Raw genomic sequence first — 24,588 nt, 5'->3', positions numbered from 1 at the left:
ACCCCTTCTTTAGGTGAAGAAAATTATGACACATATGCTTATATTCCATTACATAACTAGCGGAACGTCGCCACAAGATCTGTGCAGTAAATGACCCAAAACAATATCAAAATATAAAGATTGATTAATGAAAATGTGGTTTATTTATCATCGTTTTGGTTTTAAATAGCAATCATATTCCACAAACGTATATACAATTTAATTTACATACAGATCAATAAATCAACAATCAGTTTTTTTGTTTTAATTACTTGGATTTCTTCCCACCCTTAAACATTAGAACAGGAAAAAGGAACATGCAAGAAAAATGAGATTGTTCAATGACTTTTTAAAACACGTTACTGTAAAAAGAACAAACAAAAAATAACATATTAAAGGTATCCATACAAAAAAATAATACAACATAAGACATTGCCTACTGTGAAGTTATTTACAATTTCTGCATCACTTTTACCTGAATAAAAACAAATATGTGACTTTCTGCCCTTTCCTGCTTCTGCAGGGCATCTCATTTCAAGTTAATCAGGTTAACAGTATAAGTTGTTGCCTGTAGGAGAAAATCCATTAACCCTCTGACTGGACACAAAGAAATATGTCACTTTGTGAAAATTAATGTTACACCTAAAGCTGAAGCCAGTAAATCCCACGCCTGTTAACATAAACATTCCAATTGTTAAAATATTGCACAGTTGGGTGTTTAAAAAAGACCAATAAGTATCAACAGATAAGTTGTGCTAATTATGATTCATATTGCTTTTTCTTTAAAATAATATACTGGCATTTTACAAAAGTTTGGGTCAGAGTAAAAGGTACTACATACAAAATTCACCTTTGCTTTTTCATATGAGATTTGTTCAGTCTGCAAAAACAATCCCTTGGATTATTCTCCAAAGCCAGTAGCATTTCACAATGTAAGGCATGAGCACGATGAATGCTTTCAGAATTCAACTCATTTTCCCAGAATTCAGTGCTAAGCACCACCGACCTTTCTGCTGTGTACCCTGATAACCGACTGTTGCCACTATAGTAACAGTGGATTTAAAATGTTTCAAGTGTGAAATCACATTCATGCTGCAACACAAACTGAATTTGTTTCTACCATTAAATATCGGCTTAAATGTACAATGCATATATATTTACAGTGACAAACAAATACATACAGATTTGAAGAAAAAAACAAACCAAAGATCTTCCCTTCACAGGAATATATTACCTGCTTCAGCGTACGCTTTTGTGCTTGGCTTTTTGCATTTTATTTATTTTTCACACTTCAAAGCTGATTAAACATAAAATAAATATGAAATCCACACCTGCAGTGCCTGTATAAATAATAATAAAAAACTGACTGCTGATTAGAAGCCATCAGCTGCTCGCACCAAACAGAGAAAAGCCTGATACAAGAGGCTTCATACTGCAGACAGAAAGATACCTTACGGCCACGCCCACTCTGCTCGCGAATCCACGACGCCATGGATGAAAGTGACCTTAGCTGCAAGTGCGCAGCTCCAGTGCATGTACGCTGTAGTCTGTAGAGCGGTGAAAACACTTCGCCACTCCTGGCCGACAGTCTGAGCTAATCCTCCCACTCGCTCCAGTAATCTCAGCTAGCAAACTGCTGGTAGAAGGCCAGTTTCACCCTTTCGATATGGTGGCACAACTTGATGGACGGTCCCAGCTTAAGACCCATGCACTCCTGTACGGTGGGTAGTGTCAGGAGGAGAAGGGCCTGTCCGTCAATCTCCTAGAAATACAAATGTGGATTCAGCTGTAAATTTAGAAAAATAAACACTACATAAACAGACAGTTCTTTCCATGGGCCAGCAGGGGGCGTGAATGACTCAGACCGGTAACCTGAAGGCTGTCCAGGAATCACAAGTTTGTTTGCATGAAAGATGCAGCCGTACAAATGAATAACATAACAAAAAAAGTGCTGGCTGCAAGCTTCAACCAAGCGACTAACAGGTACATGCACATAATGTCGCATTTTTTGGTGTGTTTCCTGCACTACCTGGTCCAGGAAGATGCGTGCCAGGGCGGCACAGTCCGTGGTCCTGATGAAGCGCACCACGTCCGCCACGCTCCACTCCAGGGGGCTGCTGTCCAGCCGCAGCTTCTCTGGTGCGTCTCCCCGCTGCGTCTGAGAGCGGATCGATTCGGTAAGATCAGCCTAAAGCAGATGCAGCCAATTCGCAATTCTCAAGGAGCCAGGCTTCTCACGGAGGGTTCACACCCTGCAGGGCGTCTGTTCGCTAACCTTTGGGGAGGGGGGCCGGTTTTCATCGTCGGAGTAGGAGGACGAACGGGCCTTGCGCCTGCGACGGGTTCGGACCGTCTCATTGGGCGTTGGCGAGGGAGGCTGCGATTTCTTCTCGGAGTGTTCCGAGTCATCCAGCAGCTCGTCTTGCAGTTCTGAGCCCGAGTCCTCGCTCAGGGAGTCTTCCTCATCCAGGTCTTCTTCATCACCGCTGCCCTGAGGATGAGAAAAGTGAGAGAGTCGGGAATCAGCTGACTCTCTATCTACCGAGGAGTCACATGTTCGATGTTCGACATACCTGGGGTGAGCCGGCAGGGGTGTTATCCAGGGAGCTTGATCGTTTCTTCTTGTGAACGAAGAAGTGCTTCCTCCTCTTCCTCCTCTTTCCCGTCCTCTTCATGCCGCCCTCCAGGTTCGTGTGGCCCCCCGGGGGTCGGCCAATCCGCTTGCTTTTCTTTTTGCCGTAGTAATGGGCTGTGGAACACATGCACACCTGTCACATCCCGCCACGAACAGGTGTTACGCTAAACCAGTTGATGACTGAGACTGATGGTCACACTTCTGAGAACAGAGACCACCTGTGTTTCAATCAGCCAGTACAATGATATGTGTTTAAAGTGAAATGAAACCTAGTTATCCGTACAGAATTTCTGCCTCGCCTGCAATTTCTGCATTATTCTTGCCTGTGCATTATAAGCAGTTATATGTGAAGGTTGCTAATGCTGTTATCTCGCATGATCCGTCACTGGATATTTTACACTGTGGCTAGTTCAGAGGGTGGCAGGCTTTGCTCACATTTCCATGGGTGGGGGATTCCCCTGAGTTCTCCGGTTTCCCCTGTAGTGCAACGACACGCAGTTAGTATGACTGGTGGCTCGAAATGGTCCATAGAGTGTGAATGCCCATATGTATGTGCCCTGTGACAGACTGGCATCCTGTTCAGGATGTACTCCAGCCTTGTGTTCAGTCCCTTCACTATCCTGACCAGGATAAGAAGTTTGAGGATGGATGCTCACACTAGAGTAAGAACCTTATTCAACAGTATTACAGTAAACCACCACAAGGGGGAGCCTGTTGAATTCAGCAAACTCGTTTATGAGCCCATGTCCATCTAATTAATAAAGCTCTAAAATGGTCTTTCTACAATAATCCAACACTACATTATTTTCCCTGGGGAAAATCAGATATTTTTAAAGATCAAACAAGCTTTTCCCAAAAAACACACACAGCAATAAGACCAACGACCAACGAGATTGTAATTTCATCTCGGTGTATGACCCCTAGATCCTACAGCTAAAGATGATAATAGATACTTTGACTTTGATGACTGCAAATCTGCTGCCTTAACTTCACTGTGGATAACAAGCTTCAAAGCCATTTTAAAGACATTGTTACTTTAAAATGGCAACATTTTAATGGAGATCTGCGATTAACCCCTCAGTCATATTTGGCTACATCTTTGTGAATTTTAGCCTGGCTTCCACATGCCATAAACCAAGATCTGGTGATTTTGATATCACAGCATGTTATTAATACATAAGAAAGATGCATGGAACCTGGATGGAGATATGAATCTCTTTGTGATGAGAATTACTTCCATTTCGGGTAAACTGATAACGAGCGGCTTGCTAATTTGCTTTCAAGAAAAAGCCAAATGATTATAAGATGCCCAGCAGCTCGTGATAAGAAGAGAGAGACACACTGGGCGAGGGCAGACGGCGAGCCACTCACTGTACTTGGTCTTGGTGAGGATGGAGCAATTTTCTGAGCAGCGCTCCAGAACCATGCGCGGCCCAAACAGGTTGGGGCAACACTCAAGCTTGATGCAGGTCTTCCTACAAAACTCTGCCACTTGATCTGCCGTTCGCACAATCTCCACCGTGGCTCGATAGCTCTTGCCCTTGTACCTACGAGTCGGGAGCACGTGACGTGCGTTAAGGCAGACCAGGTGAAGCCTCAGCCCAGTGTATAATTATTTCGCCACATTGCGATATGACACGGCAGCATGCGGCGCTCCGGGTCCCCCGTTAGCGGCACTGACTTGGCTTTGAGCGTCTCCCCGTGGCCCTGCCAGCGAGACTCCTCATCCAGCTGCAGCTCCCGCAGGACCCGGCTCGGCTTGTAGGCCGCATTGATCAGGAGCGTCAGCACCTGGGGAGGAAGGACAGGTGGGCGTCTGAAGATCGTGCAGAGATGAGGGAGACGAGACGGAGAGAGAGCGAGCGAGAGACAGAGAGCGAGCGAGCAGGAGAGAGAGAGAGAGAGAGAGAGAGAGGGCGGCTCGGAGGCAGAGTAACGTTTCTCTGGAGTCATCGAGTCACGCAGAGCAGCCTCTGCCTTCAGCCTGGCTGAGATCGCACCTCTTTTAAGACCAGAACACAGCTGCCAGGCCCAACACACTGCGGCAGCTCTGCTATGCGGCCCTTGTTCAGGTACGGCCCGGAGAAACAGCGGTGGTTGAAGTAGATCTTGGGGCAGGAGTATTTTCCGTTGCTTTGTCCTGCGGGGTCAGCAGGTACGGGATTAGAATGCAAATTACATATGATCCTCAAATACACAGAAATTTACTCGGGAATGCAGATAATACTGCCTACAGCAATGGGGAGAAATGTACAATAGGGACTTATTCAGAGGTGCTGGTCACCAGGGACACGGCACTCACCGCTCTCTGATTGGTTGTTTTCCTGTTGTTTCAGGGCATCGGTGGGCGTGGCTCTGGTTGGAGTCCGGCTGCAGGGTTAACATACAACAGGTCAGTTTTTTCCCCCCCCAACATAAATCGCTTGCTGTTCACAGTTTTTTTCTTTTCCCCGAGATACCTACTGCTTTTCCGGCTGTACCACTGCAACCCGCCTCTGCTTCTGAACTGAAAACATAAAACAGAAACAAGAACTGAAATCCACCTGTTTGGATGGAGAGTAAAAAACGACGAAACATGACAGGTGCAGCTTTACATGTTACCAGCTGGTAGAGGAACACTTGCTTCTGTGCGGGAAAGTTGGCAATGAGCATACATAACAGGACCAAAACATTAATAAATTGATCTTTACATCCATGTTGGGGGAAACAACCCTGGTGTGACCCACCCACCTTGAGGTTTACTGGGGTGTCTGAGGACGTAGCCATTGGTCTCACACCAGCTGACAGGAAAGATGTCCATGGAATTGACATGCGTGATGACCTCTGGGATGGACTGCTTCACCCCTGGAGGCACAAAGCAGAGCCAGGGGTGAGGCTGTCAGTAACCAAGACATTTTCAATAATGAATTCTATGGAAACCTGGAGGCAGCGCAAACGGTTGTTCTTAAAAAAATTTTGAGGGGATTTTGTGACCTCAATTTAGTATTCTGTGGCCACGTTAAGGAAAATTATGCTCATAATTGAGTATATTGTGTGCACAAAATTAACAGAAAACCCTCCAGGGCTCGATAGTACACAGATGTGTAACATCTCGATTCTCCTCCAGCGTCTCAGTTGCACTCCCCCCCCCCCCCACCTTCCAGATGCAGCCAGATGTGCTGCCCCCGGACCCTGGTGACAGTTGCCACGTGGATGTGCTCGGGGGAGAGCGGGTTCACCGCCTCCAGCTTCATGGACGCCACAAAGTCATGGTCACGCAGCTCCTACAGGGCATGAATACAACAGCAGTTTAAACACTGACACACATGGTGACTGCAGAGGATCCATATTTTTAAGTAAAGGTTAAAAAGTGAAATGAGCAAAGTGATCCGTCTGAGCTTCAGCCTTTCAAATCCTTCTGCGTTTCAGCTATAAAAGCCTCAGAAAGCTGCTAAACAGTAAATTACACTCTACAAACATGATGCAACATCACATATGTGACAACCAGTCTGTTGTTATTGTTTTCCTGATAACTGCTGCTTACTGCCATTACATAATGCTGTTTAATTTAAACTACCATTGCATTGGCTCTGCCTCTCCAAAAATATGTTCGGCTGCCTGAGTCATCCGCTGATCACTTATTAAATTCAGCTGGAAGTTGCAAAGTAAAAACAGAAGCAAAGAGCAGGAGATTTGGTCGCGCTGATTTCTGCAGCTATTTTCCTCAATTGTGGTTAAGGGCGAAGGTAAACCACAATCAGTGTTTATAGCCGCTAATCTGAAAGCAAAAAAAAAAAAAGTATTTGCTGATCTCCTCTGACCACCGCGACGGGCTATGTTCACGGGCTAATGCGGCAGCAAACTGTACCACTGCAAACTCATCAAGGACTGGAAATGTGCAACATGATGCATACCTATCAACTGTGAGCATGAGTGATGCCGCTCACAATAGAACAAAAGCACGAGTTACCCAAAAAAAAATGTGTCCTAAGCTGTGACAAGAGACCAGCCTGTGAATGCTTTCGGTCTGCCCTGTGCTACAGGTGCTGGCAGAGAATGAATACAAACATTTAGCAAATTGCTTACTTAAGCCTCTGCTGATTAAGTGCGAAAGCACTTTGGACAGCACAAGGCGGTATCTGTGAGGCGCGGCGGAGCGGCTTTGCAGAAGGAGTGTGTGTCATACAGGAAGCCAGCACACTGCTCCTCAGTCTGAGATTACTCACTGGGGCAAAGCAGTGCTGGGGTGCAGCCTCTGCCTCGCACTGCTTCAGGTAGTCGGCCCAGTCGAAGTCCTGGCCCTGGTATCCTGTGAGCACAGGTACGCACATACACAGGGCAGGAAAGACACCAGCAGACACGGACAACACCAGGAAAGACACAGGTAGATAGAGGCAGACCAGGAGAGACACAGGCGGACCAGGTGAGACACAGGCAGACACAGACAGACCAGGAAAGACAGAGACAGGCAGGCCAGGAAAAACACAGACAGACACAGGCAGACCAGGAGAGACACAGGCAGACACAGACAGCCCAGGAAAGACAGTGGCAGGCCAGGAAAAACACAGACAGATACAGGCAGACCAGGAGAGACACAGGTGACCAAGAGAGACACAGGCAGACACAGACAGACCAGGAAAGACAGAGGCAGACCAGGAAAGATAGAGACAGGCAGCCCAGGAAAAACACAGGCAGACACAGGCAGACCAGGAGAGACACAGGCAGACACAGACAGCCCAGGAAAGACAGTGGCAGACCAGGAAAGACACAGACACAGGCAGACCAAGAAAGACACAGGCAGACAGTCATTTCATGAGCAGAAAAAGCACTTGTCCCTGTTGTGCACATGGAAATAAAAGCAGTGGTTTGTTTTCATTTATTACGCAACGCACATTAAACTGGCTACAGAGGGCGGAGTCAGTGACCTGGCGGCGGGCTGAGCGGCACCCCGTTTTTGAGGCTCCACTGGGCAGGGAAGATGCCAGAGCTGTCGCTGTGACACACAAAGGGGCGGCTGCCCCCCCTGCACACCGCGCTGCCCTGCAGGACGTCCATCTCCACCAGGAAGTACTGATCACTGAACACCTGGCGAGGCACGGTCAGTCACCATCGGCAACAGCGTTTCATATAAAACACATACAATGCTCTTATTAAGATTTAATGCTGTAAGGAACTCGATGATCTATTGACACGTGATATATTATACAACTGGCATGCTTCTCAGAATAGGGCCTCGGGCAGACAGCGCAGGGTTACCTTGGTGACGGTAGCGGGGCTTATGCAGAAGGGAGCAGCGGGATTAACAGCTTCCAGTTTCATGCCTTCACTGAAGCAGTGAGTGGAGACTGTGGGCTTGTCCTAAGCACAGACAGGGATGCTTTGGGCTACATCAGGTCAACTTACTCCTCTGATGTCAACAGCCAATTTTATTGCGGAAAAGCAAGGCGGAAGAGATCAAACAGCATTTTATAGGTAGGTGCTGACCAGTCAAATCCTACTTAATGGCCAACAATGACCGAACCTTTGCAACAGTAGTTAAAAGTGACCGAGACCTCGATTCCAGTTGGCTGGGTGAAATCCAGCTGACTTTAACAAACATCACCAAGCTACAATCTACTTTATTTCCTGTGCTGTGACTATTCAGGAGCTGGATGCAGAGAAACAAACAGTGAGAAGACATATTTTATGCAGCTCATGGCCTCAGATGAGTACCTTGAATAAGTCTTCAGGGACGGTCTCCTCGGTGGCCTGGCAGCTAATTCCCTGTCGGACTTCACCCCACTCCGCCTCACTCCGCAAAACACGTATCGCTGAAGCACAAACGCGGACACGGACAGAGAAACCGAGTCAGAGCAGCGTATACAATTGCAGTGACATGTTTCACACAGGGTGAGAGCAGAAGGGTGATGGTCACCTTTTGCCATCATTTCAAATTAGCAACAATCAAGATACCCACAAAATACGTTTGCCAGAGTCTAGCTATAATCACATTATAAAGGAAATGTTTACAGTAGAAGATCACGTTTGAATATTATTTTAAGTAAATGTGATGCCCACCAGCAGGGGGGGCAAGTGTACAGCCACTTTCCAGTGCCCAGCCAGGAGGGTGCAGGAATGGGTGCAGGTAGAAGACCCAGTGCTTGGCAAGCGTTTGGGGTAGCCCCTCGGCTCCTGCGTACAGCAGGCGCAGGCGCCCCCCTACATTCTCCTCAATCACTGCCCCCCAGGCCACTCCAGGATCCTCGCTGTCCTGAAGCTCCACACTCGTACCCGGGCACAGGAGGTCCAACAGATTCTTCCCACGGTGCGGCTAAGAGAGAGATAACTTAAGGTGATGCTGTGGCTCACCAGATAGCACCGCCGCTATTCAAAGCCCCCCCCCCCCACAGTGTATGTGCGGCAGCGGCTTCCTGTGAGTACTCTGGTTTCCGCTAATAGTGCATGATCATGTGCATGTGCACCCTGCAATGGCCTGCCATTTACACCATGGTCTTCTCTAGCCTCGTAACCTCTGATGTCTAAGATGGGCTCCATTAACCGCCTCCCAGACCCAGAACTCCATAAGCAGGTACAGAACGGATGGATGAAGAATTTATCAGTACAATCCGGACACTTTCATCTAATTTGTGTATAAAGCCTCCACCTATTCACCCACTCACTCACCTATTTACTCACTCGTCTATTTACTCACTCACTCACTCACTCACTCACCTATTCACCCACTCACTCACTCACTCACCCCTTCCAGTAGGTTGGCCGGTGCACTACAGGATTCCAGTAGGCCATCCTCCAGGAGAGCTTCCCAGTTCTCATGCTTCTCTCGCACACCTAGGAGAATGATGGGGGAGGGCTGAAGGGTAAGAGCTCAGCAGCCCGCGAGTGCAGCTAATAAACAGCAACACCTGATTCAAGGCATCAGTGACTCTGGTTTTCAGCTAGAGGGCGATGAGGAAACTACAAACTGCAAATGTGCTTGGAGCCTGAGCAGATGCCCAGCTCTGAGAACGGGGAAAGTTCTTGGCCATACAAGGCCCACGACTCACCTTATACTGCAGATGGAGGGAGACACGTCACACAGGTGCTACGTGTGAGTGAAGCTGACATTGTTGCATTGGCATATAATTTTTAGTTGCAGACAACCGTTGTCAACATCCTTGTTCACATATGGCTAAAATTTTAGTGTCCAGTTTGCAAAAACCACCAAAGCATCCTGACTAATGATTTAATGTCATCCAGGGTAACTCCTGTAAAACTTGCTCTGGTCAAAACAGCACGCAATGTCACATGGGGGTGGAAGAAAGGGAGACTTACAGCTAGCTAACTGTATCTGAAAATGTATCGCCAACTTTTGCAGGTTTACACACCCTTAGTCCTGGTGTGAGCAGAGACAGTTTCACGCAGCATGAAATGTGTGACCGAAATGTAAAACAAACCAACTGTCACCATATTCAACCGAGAGGTATCAAGAAACAAGCCAATAAAAATTAGTTTAAAATCCAAGACTTCAAACGTGAGGGCTACTTCTGTGAAGCAGAACATTGCTAACAGGGAAGCTGGATCAAAGCTGAAAGCTTGTTTTTCTCACTACGGGAACTGAGATGGTTTTCACGCCACATAGGTTCACCCAAAACCCTTTAAAGCTGATAAAGTCTACAAACACCTAACTCTAAAAAAAGCAGCAAAAGAGCATCAAAGATTCTACTGTAGCACTGAAAATTAGCCAGGAATACGAAGGATTTGGCCGCCATACAGTGAGGTAGCTAGTGCCTGCTTGCCGTGCTGTTTATGAATTAAATGTAAGAGCTAAGAGCAAAGCCAGCTTAGCAATTATATCCCTATTTTTCACATTCCCACTGACGATACAACAAAACCGTGTTCACATTTACATTTTTTTTTTTTACAGTTATCATTTGGTGTTCTGGGTAGAAGGGAATTGTTGGACTGACTACAGATGGGCAACTGTATTTGCTCAATGCAAGTGTGCCAGGGAGACTGAAAAATCTCTGTGGTGATTTATTTATTATGAATCATAATTAGGTTCTATGAGAAAATGTTCACATCCACAAAAAGGAAATATCTATAGTAAAAGATACTCGTCACTAGGGATGGGTATCATTAGGATTTTATTGATACAGACATCGATACCGATACTGCTTATCGATACTCTTTTATACTGATTATAGATACTCTCTATAATGTGGTGCAAAAAACAGACATGACACAATGTGAAGAGATTTAACAGTTATTTTAACATAATTTTTTTAGCAAAATTACTTTCCTGTATTCCTGTAGTGCTGCTTCACTATCCTGCTAGTCCCGGATGTAGAGGATTGAATTTCAGACCGTATTTTAAACCACTGAAATTTTGGCAGCGTATTTGCAAAGCGAAAACAAAGGGACTGAATATTACCTCTTGAATTATGAAGATGACATAAATACACATTGAGTGTTTACAACTGAATTTGTTGCCTTGAAATTTATTTTGCGGCGAAAGTAAATGAGCTGAATTCAGGTGACAAAACTATAAAAATTAACTTAATAAACTGTATATTTTGGAACAAATATTTTTGCATTGATTATTTTCCCAATGAATTTACAATAGAAATATTGTCAATTGAAATATTCAATGTTTAAATGTACATTCACATTAAATTACAACCCCAAAATGTTCAAGTATTATTGAATGCAATATGTTTTTATTCGTTACTATATGTTAGGGCACTTTTCCACTGCAACAGGTACAGTACTTATGGTACTTATGGTACGGTACTTTCTGTACTTTCCCTTTTCTGTTGGCTTCCATTGACCGGTCGCGCACCAGTACCAAAAGTTCCAGTACCGAAACTGCTAAACTGGGATACTTTTTTGGTACTTTGAGGAGGGACTTGAAATGCTTTCTTTGTTGATTGTTTATGCAAATACCCCTGCCTCTGAAACACAATACAACCTCAGTCTTGAAGAAAGTTGCGAAGTCAGAGAATAAGGACAAATAAAGTACTTTGTATAATATACTAGGGCGGCACAGTATTTTGTTGTAATAATTATTGGGGTATTTATAAAGCAAAAAGGAGTTTGACATAAATTTCTCACAAATCCATCTAGGAGTGATTTAAATAGCAAGGAAGGAAATGATTGATTGTCTCGAAGAACACATGCAACTCTTATACAAAAGCAGAGGTAAACTTTAAACTGATTTTTAAACCTATACTAGATCATCTATAATAGGAATAATAATTAAAATTGCAAAGCTAAGTTTTTTTCCTATGAAAAGTAAAAATGTTTTAACGAAACAAACTCCCTACTCTATATTGAACGTACAGAACTGAAAGTAAACAAAAGCCTGACTAGCGATGTAAGAATTACATGTGCATCTGATATTAATATCACACACTGTCCAGCCATCTAATTTAATGTAGCCTTTTTTTCAAATTCAGTACAAAATACCCCGCCCTGTGTTGATGTTATTCAGTGCCGGTACCAGTTTTTACACCAGTGGAAAATCAACACATTCTTTAAGTACCAAAAGTATGGTACTTGGTGCAGTAGAAAAGCGCTCTTAGAATGAATTAACGGCAAAAATACCGATAGTGGCACCGTTTGTCCAGGAGCTTATCGATAGTATCGGTATTGCCCAGTCCAGAACCGATACCAATTCAGTACTGGTTCTCGATACCCATCCCTACTCGTCACATTTCTTCATTAAGGCTATAATGGAAATTATGGTTAAATAAAATAACTGAAACTTTGTCTGTACCTTCGGGTGGTTTCATAATTCGGCCATGCTGCTTGCTCCAGCCAATAGGATGGAGATCTGCTGTCATGATGTCACACCAGAAGTCCGCCCTGCGGTCGTCGTGGTAACCCTCATAGCGCAGCAGCAGTAGCTGGCCACAGGTGGTGATTATGGTGGCCACCCAGTAGCTGCCATTCGGCTCGCCTCGTACACATACCTCCAGCTTCATCCCGGGACTGAGGCCTGTGTGCAGGCTTAGGTCAACCTGGTGAGAGGGCAAAGGTTCCACAGCATGAGCAGTACAACGCCTGTGTAATGCCCGGATATGCTACACAACAAGGTGTAAAATCAAGTGAAAGCTTGAGTGCTGAGCACAGTTAACTGGTTTTACCAAAAACTCAACATAAACCTGTCAATTCATGAATCCCTGACGACTGTTTATTTTCAAACTTCTCCACAGAACTTTGTAAGGTCCTTCGCTGTGGTAATCAACAAAGATATGTCGCTCACAAACAAATTTAGGGGAAACTAACCGAGCTCTTTGTTTATCACAAAAGCCTAATCTGTTTATCCTAGTGGTAGATCCGGCAGCGTGAGCTAGGAAGGTCCTTTCATTTCTGCCAAGTGGTATTACAAATTCCAGCAGTGTGATACTGTAATTCACTCAGAATCTTGTAAAAAGTGCAATTTGGATGGTATCTAGCTAGGCTTGGCTGGCGGCCAGGGAGTTTCAGCATACAGCTCTCTCAGATGGAGAGTGTAACCCCCATAACTGCAAGGGGGACCTTTCTGCGAGGCTGTGCCCGCCCCTTACTGAAATCCGCTCTCCATTACTGGTCCCCAACATACTGCACCGCCCAGCTGCCCTGGAGCAGCCAGTAAGGCAGAAGTTAGCATGAAGCACGGCAGCCAAAGACTGCAGTTTCTGGGCAACATCCCCATCAGGCTGTGCGTGGCCCTGACACGCCGTTATAAACGGCCCCTGTGTGAGCACGTGGTGCCGTGGCGCTCCACTCACATGCTTGAAGGCGTGGTGAGGCACCGCCGACAGGCCGCATTCCTCCAGGTACTCGTCCCAGTTGAAGTCGGAGTCATCCTGCCCGGAACCCTGGTCTAAAACAGACACCACCCCCCCCAAGAGAAGTCGGTTTTCATCCCAGGAGCAGCAGTGCCATCTCAAAACTCATCACTCACATGCAAACACTCAGCCAAACTCAGACACAAACGCAGGCAAACAGCAAATGTAGTTCTTAATATCTCAAGCAGCCCAGACCACCCTCTTTAAAGTCCAAAACTTGAACAAAGACTGACACTCTTTGTTCTCCACTATTATTTTGCTCATATATAGTACATAATACAGTCTGCCTTTATCGTATGAACTTGGACTTTATTGTATTAAAGAAGGCTTTGTTTTATAATGCTTTACTTAGTGTTTATTGCATATATGGTGGATTGTGCTTAAAGTACCATGTTGAGGGAACAGGAGAACAAGAATTCACACTCTCTTCATCTGGCAAACATGGTCATATACGCTTAATCGCTTATACTGGGTGATCAAAATAAGAAGGATGTGTTCGGGGGGGGGGGTGTGTTATGGGGGCAGCACCAATGAGCACTGCACTAAAACACTGGCAGCATTCACTGTTTTCAGAAACAGGTAATTACTCAGCTAAAGTCCATGACTCTATTAAAAAGCATAAATTCAAATTTTCCTTCTCGGTTACTCGACAATATGACAGAAGGAAGATGGTGCTTAGAGGATGAGGTTCCAAATTCAGTATCGCAAAGCATACCTTAAATATCACTACAGCGGGACTGCAACGCAACTCTATCTTTAAAGACGACATTTAGGTTTGACAGACTCGCCCAATAATGTGAGCTTAGCCACAGATATGTGCCATTTAGCCTTTCGCAGTAGCTTAGCCTGTCTGTCATCACTTTGACTTAAATCATTTTGCTTAATTTACTTTCTACGAATCCTGTACTTAAAATAATCTGCAAAAATGAAGGTTAGCTTACCCGGTTAGCTTAGCTGCTTGCATGGTATTGTACATAATAACCATATAATAGTAATTATTTTCCGTGAACATATTGTGTGTTGTGAGGCTGAATGATATTGGAAAAAGTTCACATTGAGATATTCAGGAGTTAAACATTGACCATATAAACAAACAGAGCTCATTCCCTGTCAACAGTCTGCAAATAAGTTGGTGTCACTGTGAGCTGTGCCAATAGACACAAAGCAATGCCGACAAATCACCTGCTTTGCTCAATATCGTCTCCATAGAATAGAAAATATTTCCATACATCGGTAGATTAATGTCTTTTCATAACCAGTTGTTCGCTTTTCACTCATTCACTCATCCTCTTGACTCATTTTTGTGAGCCCAACAGCAATGACGGGAATGATTATGATTGTCTTGGAGAGCCCGTGCAGAGCTCATGCATAAGCAGTAATGGAAAACTTCAGACTGATTTTTCGTTTTTTAACATAGATACATAGAACTAGATAATGTTGAAAAGGAACAACCATTAAAATTGCAAAGCTTGCTAAAGTTTTTGTTTCCTATGACAGAGTAAAAATGTTTTAACACAACTTATTGATGGCTTGAACAGAGCCGAGAATTTGTGTGTGTTTGCATGTTCAGCTAAGTTTGCAAGTTTCCTCTGTGTTTGTGTGGCTTTTTGGCGTATCCTTCCACTGCTGAAAAACGTGCAACTTCAGTGAACTGCAGTGCCTAAACTGACCGTATGTGTCAGACTGAATGTGCACCCTGGTTAGTTGGTTCCTGCCTAGTGCCAAATACAATGTAATTATGTTATACAGACGCTCCTCTACTTATGAACTTTCAACTTACGAACTTTCAGGCATACGAACGAAGAGGACTGAAAGTCAAAAATGTGTTCTTTGGGCTCCTGTTTCCTGTCCGCAACATCAAATTTTTTTTCTGCGTGCCAGTTCCGCCTAGTACGACTCCTGGCCGCTACTCCCACCGCGCAGCAGCATAGCGTGCGTACTCCCAGCATCCCAGTTCTTTGTACTTGCGTATGCCCTTAAAATGATGTTGAATAACGACTTATGAACATTTCAAGTCACGAACGGCCGTTCAGAACGTATTTCAGTCGTAAGTAGAGGAGCGTCTGTATTATGTATATAAACAATTTCTCGATGAATGGTCAGATGAATTGTCAAATTACTTGACTGATAGCGACAGCCCTAATTACTTTACTCACCAGACTCCAGTAGTTCAAGGTTCATGGTGGCCCGCCCCCTGGTGGTCATGTTTACTGTTCCAGGCCTGGCGGCACCCCCTTCCCCCTCACACCTGGCTCAGCAGTGCGCTCACAGACAGCTGACCGCTACAGGGATGGAAGAGGAACAAAGAAGTGGTGCATTTTTCCTTTCATCCAATCATTGTGGTCATTCCAGGTGTTTGGAAGGAGAAATCAACAAGTTACCGGAGTTAGTCATGGCTGTAAACCTCCACCTGCCTTATGTTTACATTTTATTCATTTATCTGACACTTTTATTCAAAGCCACTCACTGTAGAGGAAAGGGTTACAATTTATATGCGCTCCTCAGGATTTGGGCCCATAACCATTGCATTGTTAACACTACAGCTGTACTTGTTGAGCTAAAGGAGCATTCGTCTTGTCTTGCCATTTCTGTAGGTGTGTCCTTCCAGCCTTTCAGGCTGCATGATCAGTTCATGGTTTCTGACCCCCTTTCAGCGTCAATTACTGTCATCGGTAAGAAATCACGTCCTGACCCTGCGTGACTAGAGCACCTTGGATTCTTTGCGGTAACAGGCCGCTTTACGGAAACAGGCCGCTTTACGGAAACAGGCCACTTTACGGAAACAGGCCGCTTTACGGTAACAGGCCGCTTTTACGGAAACAGGCCGCTTTACGGAAACAGGCCGCTTTACGGAAACAGGCCGCTTTACGGAAACAGGCCGGCCCTCAGTTACAGGTGGCACACATGCTGCTCTCACTGTCAGGCCCGATCAGCAGACAGCCCATCTCCTAAAGTGCGGGGATTAAGAACCCGCTTAGCAGCCTGCACAGAAGCACAGGAAGGCTCCGCTTAACCTGGCAGCCGGGGTAATCGGCGCTCCCAGGATGCACGTGCACTTTAGCCTGATAGAAGGGGCAACTACAAACCAGCAAGAAAAGAATGCTGGTACACTCTATCACCATTAACCTTTTTCTAATCCTTTTGTGGTGGAATTAAAAACTCTGTGTTATACACAAACCTGCCCCTAGTGCCAAACTGTCAAGTTGTCACCCACAGCTGTAGTTTTTTATAGTCATGTGACTGATGCTCTGAAATACACAAATGGCTGCTTGAGTTGAAGCAGGGAAAATGGTCTAAACAGAGAAGGTGGCAACCAGAGCCTAGACCCTGGGCTTCAGTCGCCAAGGAGCAGTGCTGAAAGGGGATGAAGGGTCAGGATTAATGCAGAGATAAAGAACCTGGAAATACCAAAGAATGAGAGGGAATCTCGCTGCCAGCTGCAGCCTACAAACTGCAGGTCAGTTTGTCAAAACATATTTTGCTACCTGCATCAGTCACACTCCTACTTGTACCCCCCCAGAGCTTCCACAGAAATAATAGAAATAATAACTAATTCCAAGTTCAATTCAATTCCCTGGGGGAGGGGGGCGGAAGACTCCACAGAGAATGCGAGCCACAGACATGGGTTGGGGAGACAAACGCAACAGGTGCACGGTCCCGCCAGGCCTGGGCTGAGCATTGTGGGACAGAAGCATGGGTGTGCAGACAAAACAGGCGGGCCGAGGAAAGGGGGTGCGGCGAGCATACGCTTAGTATTCATGGGGAAAGGCGGCCAGCGAAATCTGAGGGGCTACGAGCAACTTAACCAACAAAGGCGGGATGGATGAGCACGGACGCTAGGAGAGAAGGCTGGGCCTGACGACACAGGAAGGTGAGCAGGGGGCTGATGACCACCTGAATACAAGTGATACCTTTTATTTTTGCAATTTCCCAGCATCCTCTAAGACACAGGTGTCAGACTCCAGTCCTTGAGGGCCGGAGCCCTGCACATTTTTGGGTTTCCCCTGATTCAACTTCTTGTGCTAATTACCACATAGCTGTTGAGCTGAATCATTTGTGGTGGAACAGGGAAGGAACTAAGCTATACAGGGCCGCAGCCCCCCAGGACTGCAGTTCGGTACCCCTGCTCTAAGAGTAAGAGGAACAGGATTAGGTACCACTGACTCATTTCCAGAGCTTCAACTAACATGTCCGTATTTTCTGCTAATTTCAGCCCTCTGGGGGGTCTTTAGGCACCCCGTGAAATACCCAAAACCAGAGGGGGGGGGGGGGAGGGGTCACCCCAGCCCAAACCTCTTGTCTAAAAAGAGGAGAGACCCCGGCATTCTTATAGGAAAGCGAGAGCTAAAGCCAGAGGGAGGCACCCCACCCCCTTCAAAAACTAGGGTCACACTATTAGATTTAAAAAGGCACATTTGTGACACAGGCCACAGTTAATGCCAGCACTTTCGGAAAGAGCACATTTTGACTTACGTAAGGTTTTAGACTGACACTCATTCTCTTGAATTTCCCCTATACAAATCCATCATACCCTGACACATCAACCTCCATTTTTCACTCACAGAAAACTCACAGCCATCAGAACAAACGTAAAACACTGCCCGTCAACCACAGTAAAAATAAAAGTAAATACAAAAAGAAAAAAAAAAAGGCAGGGGGGGGGGGGACGGAGTGTTTATGCAACAGCACACTCCCGTGCAGAGGAGGGAGGAGGGAGAGAGGCCAGTGGTCACAGGCTGCATGTAAAGCTCAGACCTGCTCCATTCAGGCTCTCTGTCAGGCTGTCTTTGTCACTGCTGATATCTTTATTAATATTGAAATGAGCCTCAGGCAGCTTGTCTCTGCTAGCCTCTCATTCAACCCATCCTCTCGAAACAATGAGCCAGGATTAGAAACAACAACAGAACCACATCAGGAAAACTTTCTTTGTGCTCAAAACTTAGGCCCCATTCCGATTGCAGAAAACACAAAAGGAGGAACGGAGATGCAGACAAACAGGCGATTCCATCAAACATTTCACAACCGCAGAGAATCCTGCGTTCTGCCCATGAAATGCATATATATTACTATTAAAACTGTTACCGGCAGTTACTCAGATTTCAATATGCAAATCTCCTTCTTATCTTAAAATATTCCACAAATGGCTAATACACTGCCTCTCATGCAATGGTATACACGCCATTCACAATGTTTGATTTTCCTTTATCTGAAGCAGAAGACTCAGAATCCAACCTCTGTGTTTTTGAATGCAAGTTTCAAATGTCTGAAATTTTGTGTGAAAGTGGCCCAATTCCAAAAGGAAATCTTTTCCGCACCCCCCCGATACCAGCTGACTGCCTCAGTCCCCCCTCCCTTCACCACCATGGGACCAGTTTTTTGAACTCGTATCACTAGTTTGCTAGTTTTACTGGAATAACACTCTTTACAATGGACAGCAAAACCTTTGTAATGGTTGTATATTTTTAAGTTTATTTTTTGAATGAACCTATGGCTAAGCTGAATCGGGCAGCAATTTTCCCCCTTAGTATAACAATAATAGTTTTCCTGATATATAAATATTTCAACTTTTCGACCTGATTTTAAGGAAGGAATTAAACTCATATATCAAGGGAAAGATACAGGCAGTCGACTGATTACGAACGAGATCCAATCACCAAGTCGGTCTTTAAGTCAAACTTGAAAGTAAGTTGGTAAAATTATAATGTATATTATTATTATTATTATTATTATTATTATAAAAAAATGAATACAGTAATTTAACAAATCCACATACGGCACTGTACTGTACCTCGAGCAGACGAACTGCTGAACCCACACAATGTTTTCTCGAGCGTCACAAAGTAGCGTGTGCGTTCGCTATCATGAACCATTTTATTAAACCTGAATTTTTTATATAATAGGCTTTATGATAGTCCATTCATAAGTATGAGTTGTCCGTATGTCAGGCTCTCTTTACCTGGGGCCTGCCTATTTAACTGATTTTTGTGACCAAGAGTCAAGTTTTTTTCTTTGAAACCTTGTTTTTTCTCAGGACATTAGCATAAATGGTCAAACATCATGCCAAGTGATGTGTGAAGGACTGCATTTACAATTAGGTATGGTTAGGTTAACATCGAACAGTTAACCAAGTTACATCTGACATGATAAGATATAACTATGGTATGATGAATAAGCAATGTGTCACAGGTGAGGAACAGCTTGTTTACTCAGGTTCACCAAAAAGAGAACCAGACAAAACTTAGTTTCATTAAGAAGGGAGGACAGTATGATTTATATGGAAGGAGTGGAATGACAGGTAGGCTAAACAGCCTTATGCAGTAACACCAAATCCACTTTATCTAAAACATCAGAAAATATATGTGTGATCAGCAAATCTAAGACAGTGAGCTTAAATGATTTTCAGCATGAAGGAGAAGTTCCTAAAAGAATCTACGAAAGGTGGGGGATTTTCTGAAAGCACTTATTCATTTACGGATTTGATTTTGAAGTTTCCCTGTGTGACGAACTTCCTGATATTCTAACTGCTAATATTCTGATCAAAATGGATGCCAACTGTTCAGCCTAAAGTTTATGAGAAGTGTAAGCATTCTAGTAACCTTAAGGCTACATTATAGTCATTGAGACATTGCTGCTTACCAAAGAATCGGGCCATTGTGAACACATTAAACTACTGAATTTTGCCACAGTCAGTTAACTCAATTCACCTTCATGCATTCATACAGAGTTAGAATAGGTTAACATTGTAACCTAATACTAAAAACAATATGGATTGATAGAGAGGTAAACTGTATCTCCAAACAATATATTCCAAATAATTAGTTTAGATCAGGGGTAGGTAACCCTGATCCTAGAATGCTGGTATCGAACAGGTTTTCCAGCCTATCTGATGAGTTACTGCCTGAGATCAGGTGTGGTTCATCAGAGACCAGGTAGGATGGAAAACCTGTTGGACAGCGGCACACCAGGATCAGGGCTGCCTACCCCTGGTTTAGATAATGCTTTAAAATTGCATGGAAATGCTAAATAATTCTGCCAACTGTAATTCAACTATATGTAAACATTAATTTATTTTCATTCATTCATTTTCCTACCTGCTTTATCCTATTGGGTCACGGGGGGTCCAGAGCCTATCCCGGAAGCAACGGGCACGAGGCAGGGAACAACCCTGGACAGGGGGCCAGCCCATCGCAGGGTGCACTCACACACCATTCACTCACACATGCACACCTATGGGTAATTTAGTAACTCCAATTAGCCTCAGCATGTCTTTGGACTGGGGGGAAACTGGAGTACCTGGAGGAAACCCCACAATGACACGGGGAGAACATGCAAACTCCACACACATGTGACCCAGGCGGAGACTCAAACCCGGGTCCGAGAGGCATGAGGCAACAGTGCTAACCACTGCACCACCATGTCGCCCTATATGTAAACATAGTGCCTACAAAACTAATACTTGAAACACATACTTCTACAAAAGCACACAAATGAAGATGGAATATTTTAGAGAAAATAATTTTTTTCACACAAAATACAAGTCACGCGTGTGACCCAGGCCACAATTCTCAAACTTGGCACATGTAGTGTCCTGACTTATGTTCCACTTTAATGAGATTTGATTGAGACAATAAGAAATAATGATGCAGAATACTGTAACTAATAAGTGCCATAAAAAAAAGAGCAATACCAGTACAATGGAACTAGAAGTTCAATCCATTAACGGAATCTGGTTAATTTTTCACATCCAGGCAGTGCACTTTGATATTAATAAGTATCATTCAATAATTCAGTCATCTAACTCTTCAGTTGATATACACTAAAAAGAAACATCATATTTACATTAGAGAATGTTCACTATTTTAAGTTATTTTTGATTTCTTTAAAGTTTAATCATTACTTTAAAAATCTGTCAAAAGGTATTCAGAAATGTGTCAGAGAATCTAAGACTGTGGGAAAAGTAGTGAAATTGTTCGATGATTCTTCAGACTCCAAGAGTGTCAAGTGGAACAAACCAAACATATAACCTTTAGCTCACAGATTGTAAAATCTTGTTTTGTTATACGTTACGAATTTTTTTGTAATCTTAATCTTTTTTGTTCAACTCGCAGCTCGTGAAAATGTCTGTTATCTCGGTGCAATAAATACTGACGAACTTTGCACGGAGTTTGCTGAGCTGTAGTGAAGCAGGACCCGACGCAGATAGACGATCCAAATTACTGCCCTAATTAACGTCCTACCAAATCTGTCCTCCGCCCAAGGAGTGAACATGTCGATTCAACACAGTAACATGACAGTAAGATCCAAAAATGCATACAATCCGAAATTACCGAACGTTCACTTAATAACCTAATATTAACTGTAACGATGAAGAAACAACGATTATTCTTATAAACTATTAATTCCTTTATTAATGACATGGCATTGTGTCAAGTGTTTGTATAATTTTACAGGAAAAGCGCTTGATTCTATCGGTAATTACCGCAGGATACTGTCTCGTCCCTAAGAAGTTTACTGGCTCTCAAAGGCTGCACGAATCGACAAGACACGATGATAAGATCTTGACACGGTGCGCTAATCTCAACACACACTATTCTCAGCGATAAACTATCAAAATAATATCTTACGCCGCCATTTTAATGCTAGTACAACATAAGATAAAGTTATTTCATGTTGGCTGTCGGTGCTTCTGCATAACACGCACAGAGTGCATACGTAGCAGGTGTGATATCAAAAGTTAAATCATTAGTAGTCAACAAACTACTCGACCCGAAATGCCAGTAAGTGAAATACTATGGAATTTATTCTATTCGTCACCCAGACGTGCTAGTAGGCAGCGTAGCTGGTTGGCCGCACTCCGTTTATCAAATTATTTCGGAGGATTTAAAGTAAAATTGAATACAAATTTGGAAAAACAGAAACCATCCAGTCGCTGGTAAATAATGACACATTCGGGGTGTAACAGCGTAAATGCGGCTGCTTGATTTCAGTGCCATACAGCAGCTACACAGACAGCGATCGCGCAACTTTCACACCATAATATTCCTACAAGCAACGTGCACGAAGCGATTAAAAGAAAAAATGGTCGCGTATTCAACGACTGGCGTTTTTTATGATTTTTTTTCCCACATGACTGTTCGTGCATCGCAACCCGAGAAACTGCCGGGAGCGGCTGCGGCGGCTGGATGGGGAGTCCCCCCGGTACACCGCTCACAGTTAGCGCTTATGACCAACTTACTACAACGTCAGAGCTCCTGCTTTTGGCGATAGGGGCGCTTGTTCTCGCTTAAACCCCAAACATCGTTAATTTATGAACGGGGGGAAAAAGACGCGACGCTCAAAAAAAACGCTAAAGATCGCTTTCGCCAGTTAGCACGTATTGTGATCTAGTGAAATAATTACGTCTCCGACGCGTGTCTGACCTGCTCTGAGTTTTTCCAAGTAGATTTCAGATGCTGTATCTCCGCTCGCCTCGCCGATGACTGCCTCGTTTCAATATGGCACAATTCGTCACTGCGCATGGGCAACCTCTAATACACAGCCACTTTCCGAAACTGGGGCTGCCAGGAACACACTCCGCTTCGCGCGGCAGAGCAGGACTTCCTTACGTCCAATTACGCACAATAAAACAGCAAATCAGTAAGCCATATTTAAACAAAGGGAAAAAGATGCCCACTGCTTGTGGCAGGGCATATATGTATTTTGAAGTAAAAAAAAACAAAAAAACAAGTGCACTGTCTTTCAGTGTCGTTTATTCCTAAAGCACACGTCAAGTGCATTGCTCTACTAAGAACAAATGCAAGATCCACCGTAATTTTAACACATACTTGTGTTGCACGATATAATTAAGATTGTCTAGTCAGAGAACAACATTTTACATGTAAAGTATTATTTCTTTGGTGAATAAAAATATTGCAAGGCGTTTTGTTCCTTTTTTCCTTTCTGTTTTTTGTTTTTTCATTTATTATTATTATTGTCATTAAGTTCTGGTTTCAATTCCGCATTGGCCAGCCTCTCCCGGAATATTTGAAAATAAATCTTTAGAAAAGTCATAAAACGAGCAACTTAAAATTCATTTTGTCCAATACAGCCTAAATTAGGCGAGTGTGCGCATGACTTAAGTGCTTTCGTTTCTCATGGTGCAATTCGTGAATAATAGCAATAATGTACAAATGTTCTCTATAATCATCATAATGGATGATATACGCCAGTAATATTTTCCCCATTGTACTACATCGCTTGTGAATACGGTATATATATATATATATATATATATATATATATATATATATATATATATTACACACACTCACAATTACACACAGGTCATATGCAATTACGGCGCGCTTGCAGACTATAGGGATTAACTATTCAAACACGAAAATGTGGGTCGAGCATAACACGTGTCTCGAAGATCCTATTCGTGTTTCGTTTTCACTATAATCGCTCGTTTTTTCCCTGCTCTAGAACCTTCGATTCATTACGTTTTTGTCGTACAGGTCAACTATGCTTTAAGAATCCGTACTGCATACTTAAACAAGGAAAAATTGAGCGCGTAACTATTGACCATGTTGGTTTGTGCATTTTGCATATCAGATGTCATAAATTAAACTTTGAAGAGGGATTTAATGTAACATACAAACATTAATCACTTAAAGCCATTATAAGTATTCTGAACGTCTATAAATTTATACAGGCACAAACAAAACATTAGCCTACTTGACTTATGTTACGCACCGTATGCAAACGTGCAAAAGAACGTCCGTACTTGTTGACAAATAACATGAATAGATGAATATGTTGTAAAAATACTTTTGGAGTAAGTCGGGTTTTCCTTGTGAATTTGAGGGGGCTTTATTTAGTTTTTTATATTCAGCCTTAGAAAATAGGCTATGATTACTTAATAGTCATCAGGCTCGCGGAAATCGATTTGGATCGTATGTGCGTATCCACTTCTGGTCAGGTTCAAAGACACGGAGACAGGTTGTCTTGGTGTGCACGGCACATAACTGTGGGTGTGTTACAATTAAATATGTAAACATCAAGCGAAAAGCAATAAGAAGCTAGTTATAAAACACACAACAAAACATCAAAATCTGCCATAACTGGTTCTCTTTCATATCAAAGGTACACAGCGCACACACACACAAACCTACAGCTCAGATGGGGTGTCTGTCAGTTTCACAC

The 24,588-nt window shown here is 43.8% G+C and overlaps 1 protein-coding gene across 2 annotated transcripts; it reads right to left on the bottom strand.

Moving 5' to 3' along the window:
- Window positions 1–124: 124 nt before the first annotated feature.
- Window positions 125–22,947, bottom strand: sfmbt1 (Scm like with four mbt domains 1). Of its 2 annotated transcripts, XM_023805574.2 has the most exons (22): window positions 22,824–22,947; window positions 15,561–15,686; window positions 13,345–13,439; window positions 12,348–12,591; window positions 9,333–9,421; window positions 8,651–8,903; window positions 8,306–8,403; window positions 7,850–7,951; window positions 7,519–7,678; window positions 6,820–6,902; window positions 5,751–5,877; window positions 5,345–5,458; window positions 5,078–5,120; window positions 4,917–4,984; window positions 4,615–4,754; window positions 4,296–4,405; window positions 3,986–4,161; window positions 3,050–3,091; window positions 2,553–2,728; window positions 2,255–2,470; window positions 2,009–2,137; window positions 125–1,741 (listed from the first exon to the last, which is right to left on the bottom strand). In XM_023805574.2, the coding sequence occupies exons 2-22, from the start codon at window positions 15,607–15,609 to the stop codon at window positions 1,601–1,603; spliced, it is 2,655 nt and encodes an 884-aa protein (XP_023661342.1). In that variant the 5' UTR covers window positions 15,610–15,686; window positions 22,824–22,947; the 3' UTR covers window positions 125–1,600. The 2 variants fall into 2 exon arrangements, with proteins under 2 accessions (XP_023661342.1, XP_023661343.1); XM_023805575.2 differs by lacking the exon at window positions 3,050–3,091.
- Between the last annotated feature and the right edge of the window lie 1,641 nt (window positions 22,948–24,588).

This window comes from Paramormyrops kingsleyae, chromosome 6 (genome assembly GCF_048594095.1).
Source record: "Paramormyrops kingsleyae isolate MSU_618 chromosome 6, PKINGS_0.4, whole genome shotgun sequence".
Lineage (NCBI taxonomy): Eukaryota > Metazoa > Chordata > Actinopteri > Osteoglossiformes > Mormyridae > Paramormyrops > Paramormyrops kingsleyae.
The sequence above is the reverse complement of the archived record's forward strand: the minus strand, read 5'-3'. Positions and strand labels throughout refer to the sequence as shown.

Coding starts and splice junctions, on each gene's coding strand:
- sfmbt1 (XM_023805574.2), bottom strand. CDS start 15,609: ATGACCACCAGGGGGCGGGCCACCATGAACCTTGAACTACTGGAGTCT. Junction 5,878..6,819: donor CCCAGCACTGCTTTGCCCCA/GTGAGTAATCTC, acceptor CATGCCCTGTAG/GAGCTGCGTGACCATGACTT. Junction 2,138..2,254: donor ACCGGCCCCCCTCCCCAAAG/GTTAGCGAACAG, acceptor ATCCGCTCTCAG/ACGCAGCGGGGAGACGCACC.